The 14,187-nt window shown below is 39.8% G+C and overlaps 1 protein-coding gene across 3 annotated transcripts in view; it reads left to right on the top strand.

Moving 5' to 3' along the window:
- The window catches only part of sncaip (synuclein, alpha interacting protein), a 210,386-nt gene extending 198,097 nt beyond the window's left edge, over positions 1-12,289 (top strand). Inside the window, exons 11-12 of one of the 3 annotated variants that reach the window (XM_085986770.1) lie at positions 737-795; positions 2,086-12,289. In XM_085986770.1, coding sequence (XP_085842896.1) covers positions 737-795; positions 2,086-2,182 — 156 coding nt within the window. In that variant the 3' untranslated portion in view covers positions 2,183-12,289. The remainder of the gene's footprint in view (positions 1-736; positions 796-2,085) is intronic. The other 2 variants (XM_085986788.1, XM_085986780.1) reach the window with 2 other exon arrangements.
- The last annotated feature ends 1,898 nt before the right edge of the window (positions 12,290-14,187 follow it).

The following is a 14,187-nucleotide window of genomic DNA, read 5'->3' as shown; positions in this document are numbered from 1 at the left end:
TCTGGTACTAAAGAATCAGCTATTATTTGATCCTCAACACATCTTAACCCTTTATTCAAAGGATCCCACTTCCTTTTTTTTAGCCCATTAATAATTGAAAACATCAACAATGTCTACTCCTATTTCCCCACAATGGCTTCTCAACAAAGTTGTTGCTATGACTGAGTTTAAAGAATAACCATGTCTAGTAAATTTAGCAATCATAGCACTAAGGGCAGAGTGACTGGGAGACAGAGCTGCTCATGATTGTATAACTTAACTCTACCTTGTTAAATTGAAGGAGGGCAAACTTTGAATATAAACAGGGGTGAGAAACAAAATTGTAATTTATTTCACAAACTTTTGGTTGTGATTATATTTTGGAATTTAAAAAGAAAGCTATATGGGATACTACAGTTTTAATTGCTCCAAGTACAAAAACTTTGTAAAGTAGCTGTCCAGGCAACAGCTGCTGGGCAAGGGACCATGAGCTCTTATTCATGCAGCTGAAAGTTAGTGCCATGGTGTTCTTGTTGCTACTTGGTGTATAAGAAGGAAACCATCTGTTAGTCCAGTTTCTGGATTAAGAAAGGAATGATGTGACATGCTTAATGGTTTTTTTTTAATGGTTTTCTAATTAATTTGCATGAACATAGCATATTCTTAAGTTGCATGCATTCGCCTTTTGGTGGCTGGGGGTTTTGCTCGATCTCGCTGTATTTGCACGCATATCTGAATAAATATTCACCTCTTTTAGGACTTTTGCAACAGCGATATTTCTTCTGCATGCTTGCTGATCAAGGGAACTGGGGCATGGTACGTTTGAATGCTACCCAAGGGAACTTACTTGATTCATGTATTATTAGCTGTTGGTACAAGTGTGTAGAACATTATGTATTAACTTCATCTTTTCTGTCACAAACCTAACCAGTATAGAACTAACTCCTGTTTATTCATTGTTAACTCAAGTTAAACCAAATAATGTCCATTCATAACTTCAATTAGACGTAACTTAATTTTTTTCTAACTTGCATATTGTAGTTACTAAAACTTCTCTTCTGCGTTATCTATTTTACTAATTAATAGAGTATTTAATCAGAAGTTAGTTAATGACCACTTCCACCTTAAAATAAAATGCTCCCTCTTGCGTTCAGAAAATGTTTCGATTGAATGTCTTTTTTTCAGTAATTTTAAAGAAAAAATGTAGGAAACTAATTATATTTTTAACTAACTATCTTTTTAGCCCATTCTGAAATTTACATTGATTTGGATATTTATAATGAAACCTGGCAATGGAATGATAAAAGTTTGCTAATTTTCCACATAAGTTGCATATTACTCGTAGAAGTATTAATTCTTATCATTCTGTGGCATGTTTGTCCTATCAAATGTTTTAACTTAATTATGTTTTTTAAGATTTCTGACAAGAGATCTTTTCTCTATTAATCAACAAGTTTATTATTTGTAATGTAACAAAAGAGTCTCTCTAAATGATTTTTTTAAACTAATGAGGTGACTGTTCCAAACAGTATATTTGAATCTGCTGCCTTCAACAGGGTATGATTTATTTCTGCTTGGAAAAAAATATGTATTGGCATGAAAGTTTTTAAAAACCTACTCTGATTGTTATGGTCCATCTTCATTTGCAGTCTTTTTTTAAATCCCAAAGAAAATTCCCAGTGGAAAAATTAGTGAAAGTTTAATTTTAATAAGTCAAGAGCAAATGACATAGTCACAATAAAATGGTCTGTTTATTTTTCAGAAAAGGTGAAAGGCGAAGTAATTCAATAGGCAGATCTTCTTTTCCTCAGAGCATTAGCTCAGCCTGTCTCAAAATATGGCCAACTTGCCTTCTCTGCCTTTGTGTTGGATTACTGTTGATCAAGAATTTTCAGGGAGAAGGGGGTGAGGAGAGTAAAGTGGGAGAAAGGAAAGAAAAATCTGACAATTCTGTAAAACAACCAAACTCATTTTGATACAATATGTTTTTTATTGTTAGCAATGTTGTGATAATATTGCATCTTACAAAGATTTTTGACAGTCATTTGTTAGTGATAATTAAAAATGTAGATATCTAACGATGTTTTAATCATTTTGTTGTTGTAGGCACAGCCACTTTAGTGACCAGCTCAAGAACTCTATGCTGAAGAATATCTTTGATAAAAACATGGAGGAGACAGAGTTACGAGAATTCTTCCTGTAAATTGTGGTAGCTATTACGCAAATTCTATTCAGTGGAGGGACATCTGTATTCTGAAGTGTATGATTCAGCCTCATGTGATCCTAACCTAGAACTTAACAAATCGTATGAAAGATGGTTTTTAAACAAAATCTAGAACAATAGTAACCATATCTTCAAACTGTACCCTGGGGAAGTGGGGTGAAAAATGGAAAGAATGGATCAGAGTGAAGACAGTAGGCTAGTGCTGTGTTCCTAAATACAAGAGCTGGTTAATAAATCCATTGACCTGAAGAAGAGTGTTGAGGTATGCTGAGTGTTGCTGTGCATACCTTGACAAATGCAGCCAAGTCTGGACAGCTGGCTTATGACTCAGAAACACCAAGTAGCAGACACTGGTCAAGCCAAATGCAGCATAATGTATTTGGAACAGTGGTCAGCAATTTGCATCAGACTAAAGATGTTAGTTTTTATTATCCTGATGCAGTTAATGTTTTTGAACATAGGGCACAGAATTTTCTGAATGATATAACCGGCAAGTTACCCCAATTTTACGCCCACCTTCCCATTGGTGAATTACGTTGAAATTTCCTGAGAATCTCATTAGTATACGCCGGAAAGAAAAACCCGACATAAAACAATTGGAAACCAGAGTAAACAATTGTGGGCAGTGGAAAGTGCCGAATTTGCGCCACATTCCTTCTTCAAGTCCCTCTATGCATAAAAATTCAAATTTGAAGCCATCAAACCATTATTTATGCACTTAGGGACAGAATGCTTAAGAAAATTCAAGTGTGAATGTTTTTCAATTTTTAATTTAAAGTTGCATTAAAAGATTTTAGGTCTCACTTAGTTAAATACTTTTTTAAAAAGCAGAACAAAAATCACCATAAAACATCACAAATTTGACTTTGGATCCTGGTGCACCTAAAACTTTAGGCATAAGTTTACAGCCCGTTCAGAACTGGCATAAATTCAGGAAATACGTGTGAATTGCACTTTTACCGGGGGGGCGGGGGGCAGAGCTATGTTAATGAGTGAGAGGGGGTTTCTGCAAAGGTTTCGCAGAATCGACATAAAAGATCATTGAAATTCGAGCATAGCGCTAAAAATCGGTGTAATTGACTTGCACCCAAATTTCCAAGATCTTTTGCGTCGAAAATCCGCATTATGCAGTATATGCCGTTGTTCTGGCACATGTTTTCAGGAAACTATAATTTTTTTTTTAATGCTTCTGCACCAGAGGTTCAATTAGGGCTTCATTGAAGTTACACTGTACTTAAAGATATAGATTTTCTGACAATACACAATGAAAAGGACACCTTTTGAATGATCCAATTAATAACCAATATTTTTTAATTATCGTAGAAGTATTCTGCATTGGACAGAATTTGAATTAGACACAAGCTAAAGATTGTAATGGTCATGGAGGGTTTAGGTTATGTTACAAAACTATGATGTGTTTATAAAATGTAACTAAAATAACAACTTATAGTGTATTATACATCATGATGGTCTATATCCAGAATAGATAAAACAAGGTAGTATCATAAACTCTAGGAAGTCCATATATATTTGTATTTAAGGAGGTTTTCTCAATTTTAAAGGATGAGCTACCATTTTCACTGGGAGATGAATGCAGCAAGTTTATATTTTGCTATTTACATTGCAACGTAATATTTTTAAAGAATACTTCAAGTAGTCCTTCTAGTTGTTTTGCTTAAAAATTGGGTTTATTTCATTTGGAAAACAATTGTAGTTCAACGAGAGACTACAGCTTGTTTGTACTGGGTAACTAGGATGGCAGTAATAGATTCTTGGGTAATCTTTGCCAAGCATTGTAGATACTTGCTGCACTTGCCAATTAGTGATGTGGGATTTGAGAGGTTAGCGAAAAGCATTATTGTACATTCTGAGCACAATATTGAGTCTCTTTTTAAATCGGGCATTATGATTTTAATATGTGAATTGTAAGCTTACACGTCCAATTGCCAAAGTTACGTTATTTCCTTTGTACTAATTTGCTTTCACAGGACAAAGTGTAAGAAAGAAGGGGAACATAATGCTGGCATTTTCATGAATAAATCAAACACTAAGTCACATCTTTGTTAAATTTCATGGAGATATTTGTTCTACTAAATTGAAAATCTTATTAATGAGATATTAATCATATCTAATATACCAATTAAATGTAAGTGACATGTAAATTGTTAATTGCAGAATAGGCATTCCCTATACTGTACCTCCAATACACAAGTTCCTAAGTTTATTTAATCTATTTTATTGGATGATCTTAACCTCCTAGATGCCTAAGCACTCTTAAGTACCCAAATTGTGAAATCCTAGTGAGACCATGTCACTTAGAATCCATGCTTTCAGGATTTGCAGTCCCCTGAATTTCCTTGATGCCTGCAATTTCTCCTAATGACAATAGGGCGAAGTTTTTTTTTTAGTAATTACTAAGCTTTAATGGCTCGCTTTGGGAGGTTATAAAAGGGGGCGTTTAGCTTACATCAAATTTACTCCTTATGAATGCAGCTACCACCCTCCTTTCAGAAAACACAGCTCCAAGCATAGTTCTGCAATTGTCAAATTTCAGCTGCACTTGTACAAACTCTGCAGAACACAAATCAAAACCACAATTATTTTTAACCTTGATTCAGTTACAAATGTGCTTATTGCTGTTGAGATAACTGTTCAACTCACAAAGAGAATATGGATAAGGAAAGTCAAAAAAAATACAACTAAGAAAAAACTTGCAAAACAACTATTAAGAAATAAGGTAAAGAAAAAGGTAAAATAATGGCATTGAAGTCTTTAAAAAAAAAACACAAGTTAGACAGGGGGGAAAAATGAGGAAATTCATTGCATTAAGTGATGAATTCCCTAGGGTACTATTTATAAATTATGCATCAGTGAGCAATTTCATTAGATATGGGGAGAGAGCAGGAATATGGTATTGAGATAGAGGATCAGCCATGATCGAATGGCGGAGCAGGTTCGAAGGGCCGAATGTCTACTCCTATTTTTCTATGTTTTCTATTATTCTAGTGGAAAGGTCGCCTATTTTTGTCACACCCCTGCAAATTGTGGAAGAATTTTTCCTCTGTTACGGAATAGTAATTTTTGCAGCACAACTCTTTTCCTTGTTAAGTTGATGTTACATGACAATTAAGGGGATTTTACTTTTTTTCATTCCCACTTAGAATTGGCACAAGAACAGCGGAGGCAGTTGTCAGAATTCAGAAACAAACCATAATAAGTCAATTGCAGCCAAAAGCTTTTATATTTGGCCACAAAAGCAGAGGTGAGAAGTAGTTGATAACCCAGGAGTTCAGAGGACATTGTAAGAGGATGCACTGGACCTGTCACGACCCCAGGTTCTGGATTTACTGCTGCAGGGTGAACTACCTGAGCCTTGCCATTTGCCAGGATTTATAGACAAAGTCCACCATTAGACCTGCCTCTGGTAATGAAAGTTACCACTGCCTTAAATTATTATGCAAGGATGTCTTTGCAGGCACCATCATGAATTGCTCACTGATAATGCACAAATTAGGCACAATTTATAAATAGTACCCTAGGGAATTCATCACTTTAATTCATTGCATTTTCTCTACTTTTTTTTTTAAGACTTCAAATTTATTTTGCCATTTTCTTTACCTCACTTAGGAGTTGGCAATTTTGCAGTGCACCAGTACATGAAGTTCATATAGTTGCCCTTGAGGCAGTAAAGAATTTTTTCAACAGTTGTGCCTTACAAAGTGTCAGATTGTATACACCTCCTCCAGCCCTAGAACCCTCCAAGAACTCTATGTTCCTCCAATTCTGGGCTCTTGTGCATCCCCCACTTCCTTTGCCCCACCACTGGCAGCCGTGCCTTCAGCTGTCTAGGTCCTAGGCTCTGGAACTCCCTCCCAGAACCTATCCACCCCTCTCCGCCTTTAAGACGCTGCTTAAAACCTACCTTTGACCAAGTTTTTTGTCACCAGTCCTAATGTCGTCGTCTTTGTCTTGGTCAAGTTTTGCTGATGACACTCCAGTGAAAGCCTTGGGACATTTTATTATGTTAAAGGCTCTATATAAATGAAAGTTTTTGTTGTTGTATGTAGCTTTGTGTACAGCAACAACTTTAATTTATACCACTCCTTTTGACATAAAAAATGTCCCATGGTGCTTCAGAGGCATAAAAGGATGTCAAGCCAAAGGAAAGAGATTAGGAGGTGGTGACCAAAAACTTGATCAAAGAGGTGGGATTTAAGGAGAGGGAGGTGAAGAGGCAGAGAAGTTTAGGAAAGGATTTCCAGAGCGTGGGGAAATTGTGGCTACAGGCGCGGCTGCCAGTGGTGTGGCAAAGGGAGGGGAAATGTACATCTATAAACAATGTTGTGGCATACATGAATGAGGGATATTTTTCAGTGTGCCAATGAGATGTAATTCTTTTATGAATATCATGCACATAAATACCTGCTTTCTGGAGAATTCTCACAAAACATGTATTTTGAGGCAAACTTGTGTGCCAACGATCTTCGAGGGAGAACAAAGGTTATATAGTTGGCTTATGGAAGACAAATATCCACTACAACACTGGCTACTTACTGCATGCAACTTTTCTGCACCTTTCTGACTTGTGCTTTGTGCACCATCACGTGATCCCATCAGTATCTTGCTATCTACAGCCTCTGGGGTATGTGGCTTTGACTAGTGCTTGCTTAATGTGTTGTGGATATTGTAATGTGGGTCATCCTGTGCTGGTGAATCACTCGGTTTCAGCATCTCTCTGGAAGGGTTACTACAGTATGTAATGAGTAAATAAATAGTATTATACATGTCTGTGACAGAAACAGTGCTTTAAATTTTCACCAGTGGTGCTCAACATATGCATATTCCCATTATAAGTTACAGTTCCACGTACAAGTTATGCACAATCTATTCAATGGTCTAAACCAAGTACTCTGACCTCAATGTTCACTATACCTCATTACCTTCTATTTATTTCCATGATGGTCTTGGCATGAGTCAGGATTTGCAGTTAAGGGATGTTGGCCTAGAAATTCACTATGGCCCCGCCAGCTGGCTAGCGCCCAAAAGTTAGCGCTGGGCGCGGAGCCATTTGGGACCGTCAGATATTCGTTTTTTGCGCCCCAAGTCGGAACCGGGCGCTATTCCAGGGTGTGCCCGCCCCCGCTTGGGGCGCTGAAACTGAATTTCAGCGCTCTAGGCGCCGCTGCGACACCCGCTGCGGAGCGGCAGGCTGTGGTACTGCAGGCCTCCTCCTTCTCTTAAGGGGGAGGTGCCTGCAACGGGGAGATCGCCGCTGGATAGTGCCGGCAAATGAGCCCGGCACCACGGAGAAGTGCCGGGTTCGCGGAAAGCAGCCGGCAATGCCGCGGGGGGGGGGGGCGGGTGGAGGAGGCCGGGGAAGGAGGTGCGGGCAGGCGGCCGCCGAAAAAGCGGCCGGCCACACCTCCACCTTAAAGCACCCCACTAAGGCTACAGTACGGCCCCGTTTTCTGATCGCTGTTTGCGGCCGCTGCGGAAGAGGCGGCCGCAACTAAATATGGGTATCGGGGCGGAACCGGGGCACTGCGCACACCGATGACGTCATCGGTGCCGGCGCAGCGCTAACGGCTACCGCCGCCATTACCGCTACGCTGAATATCAGCGCAAACTCCTGTATTGGCGCAGAAGCCCTCTTTAGGCGGTAACTGGCCGCAAAGCTGGCGGCGCCTTACTGAATTTCTAGGCCGTTATCTCCAGAGTAGGCACTCCCTTCTCTTGAATGTCAGCTTTTCCTGAAAGGAGGGAAAGAATAAACATTGTGTTTTTTCACCAAATCCTGAGCATGTATGTCTCTAGCCCTGTGCCATCATGGCTGGTTCTCCTGACTTTTATACTTAATTAGCAGAAAGATCCTGAGTATTTCTTCTGCATTCTTTTAGTCAGCTTGGCCATTGTTCTTTGAAAGAGCCATTTCTGTCATATATAAAACAACAATCTTTCATTTTATGAATAATCTTAGCTTACCAATGTGGTTTTCTTTAAATTGGAGAACCCTCTTCTCACTTCGAACCAGATGCAATGGATCATGGATTCTGCATCAACAGTTTCCACTGCCAACATCTAGGCCTGCCATCTGTACTACAGTGCTTATTTCACTGCACCCTGAAGGTATCTAGTTGGTGCAACATTATTCCTGCCATAAGGACTTGAAAGGCACTGTTGAGAAATAGAAAAGGCTACTAAGTTACATTACACACAAATGTTAAACATCTGCTGTTAAATACCATTATAAAGTGGCTCATTAGTTGCAGGTACTTTCTGGCCATTACTGCAAGTATGTTCCAATTTGCTACTGAGAGTTTCATTACACTTGGTGAAAGAGATCTGTAGGGAATCACATGGGAAGAGGAATTTCTTTTGCTGAGTTTTGGGGAGGTGGATTTAATGAAGTGATTTACTGTAGTAAATGTTTTGTGAATGGGAAAGCACCTTAATAAAAGATGAAACAAACTTAACCATACAAATAACATTGACAAGCCTATACCTCAACTGAACTGCTAAAATAGACCATACGTGAATTGAATATGTTTATACACCATACATGCATTTACATGTAACATATTACATATTGGTCAAGAATTTGTTGCAACGGCATTATTGGTGATGATCACCATAAGTAAGACCATTGTCCACGTAGATCCAAAGACAAAATTTGCTGGGAAAGTTGATGGCCTGGATTTTGCAGTGGTAATGATAGTGAAACTGTCAATGTTTGCTGTCATTACCCCTCTGAAACTGACAGCAACTTCTGGATTTAGTGCATGCCCAGATAAACGCAGAAATCCTGAAGTTGCAGTCAGTCATTCACTGCTCCGCCACAAGTTGCGCTGTGGAACTCCCCAGAGCATGTAAGCAATTGAAATTGCATAACATACAAGGACCAAAACTTCCTCTCTTACGCTAGAATATCATTGTTAAACAGCCCCACCCACCCCCCCACAAAAAAGTTAAGCCGTGTTGAAAGTGGTGTAACTGGGTTTTTAACGGCGTATTGACTGCTGAATAACCATTCTGGCCCTGAAACTAATTTTATATTTGTGGAATGTAATTTTATTCCATGAATATGATTAAAAATTGCATTGTTTTCAATTTAATTTTTTTTGTGATATTTCAGTTTCTACCTTAATCCTGTATGTCCAAAACTTTATTTTGCTCTAAAAATTATTAAAAAAGTAAATTAGAGTCTGTGCATTTTACTTCCTAGTTTGCTGTCTGAGAATTCTACAATATGATTGGCTGCTCAGCCAGCTTGATGACATCACTGTTGCTGGACGCTGGAGATTCACTTGATTTGGCACCAGATTCAAACAAAGGTCGGGAGAGCTGAAATCGATGCCACAGAGATCGCTAGATCTTTGTGGGCAGCTTTCTTTGAGGTCAGCGGCAAGCGCCGTCGCTTCGCTGCTGACGGCAAATTCCGGGCCATTATCATATGCCACATCGATGATAGTGGTGCGACAGTGAGCGCCACTCAGAAGCGTCATTTACTCAACTTTTAATAGCAAGGCATATCCAGAAGAAAGACTTTTGGAGATTACATCCACAATATAAAAAGAAACTCTGTACTTAATACTGCACTTGTGAATTTCACACTTCTTGTGGGGAGGAAAGCCATAATTTCATACCATTGTACTGCTGATCCATCAATAAATAATGAGATACGCAGCCTTTGTACCAGATGTAGATGACTACAAAAGTAATACACTACTTAGCAAGGAGGACAATTGTAGCATTAATAATCTATGGAGGCAGCATTTTGACAGAAAACTAATTGTATGACGACTAGTATTTTCTTGAACAATGCTGCCCTTCATAAACAATTAAATATTCCATATATACATCCAACAAGACACCAACCAAAGTTGCCAGATCTGTTGAGGTTTTGTGATTGTTAAACCGTTTTAACATTGCACTTTCCATCATCATCAAATAGTAGGATGTAGAATGAGGCTGCCCAAATCCATTATATATAGGAACAGCAATGACACGAGACTTTCATCCCATTAGTGTGGGCTGGATTCGAACATAGATGCAAGTAAGTGTTGTAAATCTGAACTACAACACTTTTTTCTCCCTTCATATTGAACCACCATCCTTGCTTTAAATCACAGACTATTTCTTACTATCTATACAAAATTATAACAATTTCACTGTAACTGATGCAATTTTTTGGGTGGGGGAAATCACAGTATTCACTCTACATATTGTATTATTTACTTGCATATGCATTGGAAAACTAAAGGTTAATTTAGGCTCACATTATCTGCGATTGTTTAATTATACTGTTGATGGATATTTGGGTTGGATGGAGTTCAGTTAACTCCTGGAATTTGCAATCTGTGTTTTAGTACTTGGTTGTACAGCTGTACTTAGGATTTGTTATAAGAACATATGTTCACAATTTTTGTCTTAGATGAATTTTTATACCTTTTTTATGAAACACTTCCTAGTAGTAGTTTATTTTATAAATTATTCATTAACTAGTAACCAACAAACAGTTGATTTTTAAAATTTTCTCTACTACTGAATCATAAAATCCTGGCTACTGCAGCAGAAGTAACTTTTAATGTATCACACAGGGTATATCACCTTGTTCCTTAATCTACAATCAGACCAATATAAAGAAAATGGCCATAATGATGTAAAAAAAATTGTTTCCCTAACTAATAGAAACATAGAAGATAGGAGCAGGAGTAGGCCATTCGGCCCTTCGAGCCTGCTCCACCATTCAATGAGATCATGGCTGATCATCCAAATTCAGTACCCTGTCCCTGCCTTCTCCCCATATCCCTTGATCCCTTTAGCCTTAAGAAATATATCCAACTCTTTCTTGAATATATTTAATGAACTGGGCTCCACTGCCCTCTATGGCAGAGAATTCCACAGGTTCACCACTCTCTGGGTGAAGAAATTCCTCCTCATTTCAGTCCTAAATGGCTTACCCCTTATCCTTAGACTATGACCCCTGGTTCTGGACTCCCCGGCCATCAGGAACATCCTTCCTGCATCTAGTCTGTCCAGGTCTGACAGAATTTTATAGGTTTCGATGAGATTCCCTCTCAATCTTCTAAACTCCAGTGAGTATAAGCCCAATCAACGCAATCTCTCCTCATACGTCATTCCTGCCATCCCAGGTATCAGCCTGGTGAATCTTCGCTGCACTCCTTCCATGGCAAGAACGTCCTTCCTCAGGTAAGGCGACCAAAACTGCACACAATATTCAAGGTGCGGTCTCACCAAGGCCCTGTACAACTGTAGCAAGACATCCTTGTTCCTGTACTCAAACCCTCTTGCTACGAAGGCCAACATACCATTTGCCTTCTTAACCGCCTGCTGCACCTGCATGCTTACCTTCAGCGACTGGTGCACAAGAACACCCAGGTCTCTTTGCACTTCCCCTTCTCCCAATCTATTGCCATTCAAATAATAATCTGCCTTCCTGTTTTTGCCACCAAAGTGGATAACCTCACATTTATCCACATTATAGTGCATTTGCCATGTTTCTGCCCAGTCACCCAACCTGTCCAAATCGTACTGGAGTTCCACAACATCCTCCTCACAGCATACCCTCCCACCCAGCTTTGTGTCGTCTGCAAATTTGGAGATATTACAACCAATTCCCTCGTCCAGATCATTAATATATATTGTGAACAGCTGGGGTCCTAGGACTGATCCTTGCGGTACCCCACTAGTCACTGCCTGCCACTCGGAAAACGACCTGTTTATTCCAACTCTTTGCTTTCTGTCCGCCAACCAGTTCTCTATCCAAGTCAATACCTTGCCCCCAATCCCACTGGATATAACCTGAATGTTTTTCTCTTAAATGAACTAAAACTATAATGCATAAAACTATAATACATATCAGTATTGTCAAGTTTTTTTAATTAAATGATCTTTTATATCTTTGATATTTTATCTATAAAATTGCTGAAGTAGATAATCTTGTTATGTAAATATACTTGAAGCCACAATAACTACAGAATAGAGCTTATGCATTCAAATGTTTGTATTGTACACTTCAATAAAAATGACTGTTTGAAACAGTTCAGAATTTGTTTTATTATTATTCCTAATGTGTATTTGTGCCTTGTTTATCTCATCAGTCTACTGATGGTACCAAAATTATGAACTTTAGCACATTTTCTTAAAACAAGTTAGAATTTTACAGCAGAAACAGAAGCTCTGAAAAGCTTTCCACTTATTTATGTTTGTATACACACAAGCCTGTTTTTTTTTGATCAATGTTATTTTAATGCTGGTGTTAACAATAGTGTTAAAAATGACACCGATAGATAATCTTGGCCACAGACTCAAAGCTATTAAAAATACAGAATCGTTCCCTTCATTAAAAAGAAGTTCCTATACTTTTCTTTAATATTGGATATGTAAGAGTGAAACCAAGCAAGGTCAGTGTCACCAAGCTGGACAATGGAGGCAAGGTGCTGGAGGAGGATACTGTGGTCGACCATGTCAGTGGCTGCTGAGAAGTTGTGGAGGATGAGGAGGGATAATGCATGATGGTCACAGTCACAGAGAATATAGTTTGTGATTTTGGATACAGCTGTATCAAAGCTGTGGCGGGGATGGAAACCTGATTAGAGAGGTTTCAACTGGGAATTGCAGGAAAAATGGACACTGATTTGGGATGTGACAACATATTCAAGGACTGAGGGGAGGGGTGATGGTGGCATTGAAATGGAGGAGACCAGTAGCTGAGTAGAAGGAACCATTTACAGTGTTAGCTATCGTGGCATCAGAATAAAGTTGGGAGGTCAGCAGTTCAGTGGTAATGGGGTCAAGGGAGCAGGAAATCAGTCTCTTGGACAAAATGAGCTCAGAGAAGGTCTGGGGAGAGATGGGAAAGAAGCTGGAGTGAGATTCAAGTTCAGAGCTAGGGCAGAGAGAGCCTTGGTGGAGGTTTGGCATGGTAGGTAAGTAGAAATGAACTTAATGAAGCTTCTCCACCTGGCTATGCTTGCCACCATTTACCATGCCCAAACTACAGTGGTGGTGGTGGTGTAACCCTTATCTCTAAATCACACCTTGGTCTGCCTCCCTACTCCTCTGGCAATTTCTCTTCCTTTGAGCATCTCACCTTGTTCCACTCTTTTAAGGTCCTTGTTCTGTATCGCCCACCCAAATACCACACCAATTTTCTCTCGCATCTTCTGTGCTTTCCTCCTTCTGCCTCTACACTGAGCAACTTCTTATCCTCGGTGATTTCAACCTCCTCCTCAACTCTTACTGTTCTCTCTCCTCTGACTTCACTGTCCTCCTTTCCTCCTTTTAATCTCTCCCTCCATATAAACTCTGCTACCCATATACACAGCCACCCCCTCAATCTTGTCATCTCACATGGCCTCACTACCCCTACCATAACAATCACTGATGAGGCAATCTCTGACAATGTATTTCCGATATCACTCTCTACCCATATTCCCCAACCCAACCCCACTTCTTTCTGTGGCCAGCCCTGGGGGGAAAAAACTCCCTGAAGTCCCTTACCATTGCTCTTTCTAATTCCCAAATAGCTATAGAGTGATTATTTTTACACGCAAATTTGAGTCGTTCTGCACATGTGTGCGCAGAGCCTAAACGCCGTCCCACCTCCACCGGAGCCGTGCATGTGCACCCGACATTGTGACTGCGCATGCGCACCAGAGGTACCCAACCGCACATGTGCCTAGCCACATAGGGCTGTGGCCTCCACCACATTTCTTCCCAATGGAGAAGGTCACGGGATTGGAGGGGGAAGAGGAGAGAAGTTCAGGGGTGGGGGGAGAGAAGGGAAAGAAAACGGGTTGGGGGGAAGGAAGAAAAGGTATGGAGCTTGGGGTGGGTGGGGAAGAGAAGGTCAGGAACTCTGGAGGAGTTGGAAGAAGGTCAGGGGCTCTGGAGGGGAAGGTTGGAAGAAAGAGGTCAAGGGTGGGTGGTGGGGAGAAGGTCAGGAGCTTGGAGGGAAGTAA

Source organism: Somniosus microcephalus, chromosome 1, assembly GCF_052327205.1.
Source record: "Somniosus microcephalus isolate GS21.2 chromosome 1, FLI_Smic_1.0, whole genome shotgun sequence".
Lineage (NCBI taxonomy): Eukaryota > Metazoa > Chordata > Chondrichthyes > Squaliformes > Somniosidae > Somniosus > Somniosus microcephalus.
This window is presented reverse-complemented; position numbering and strand designations above follow the sequence as displayed.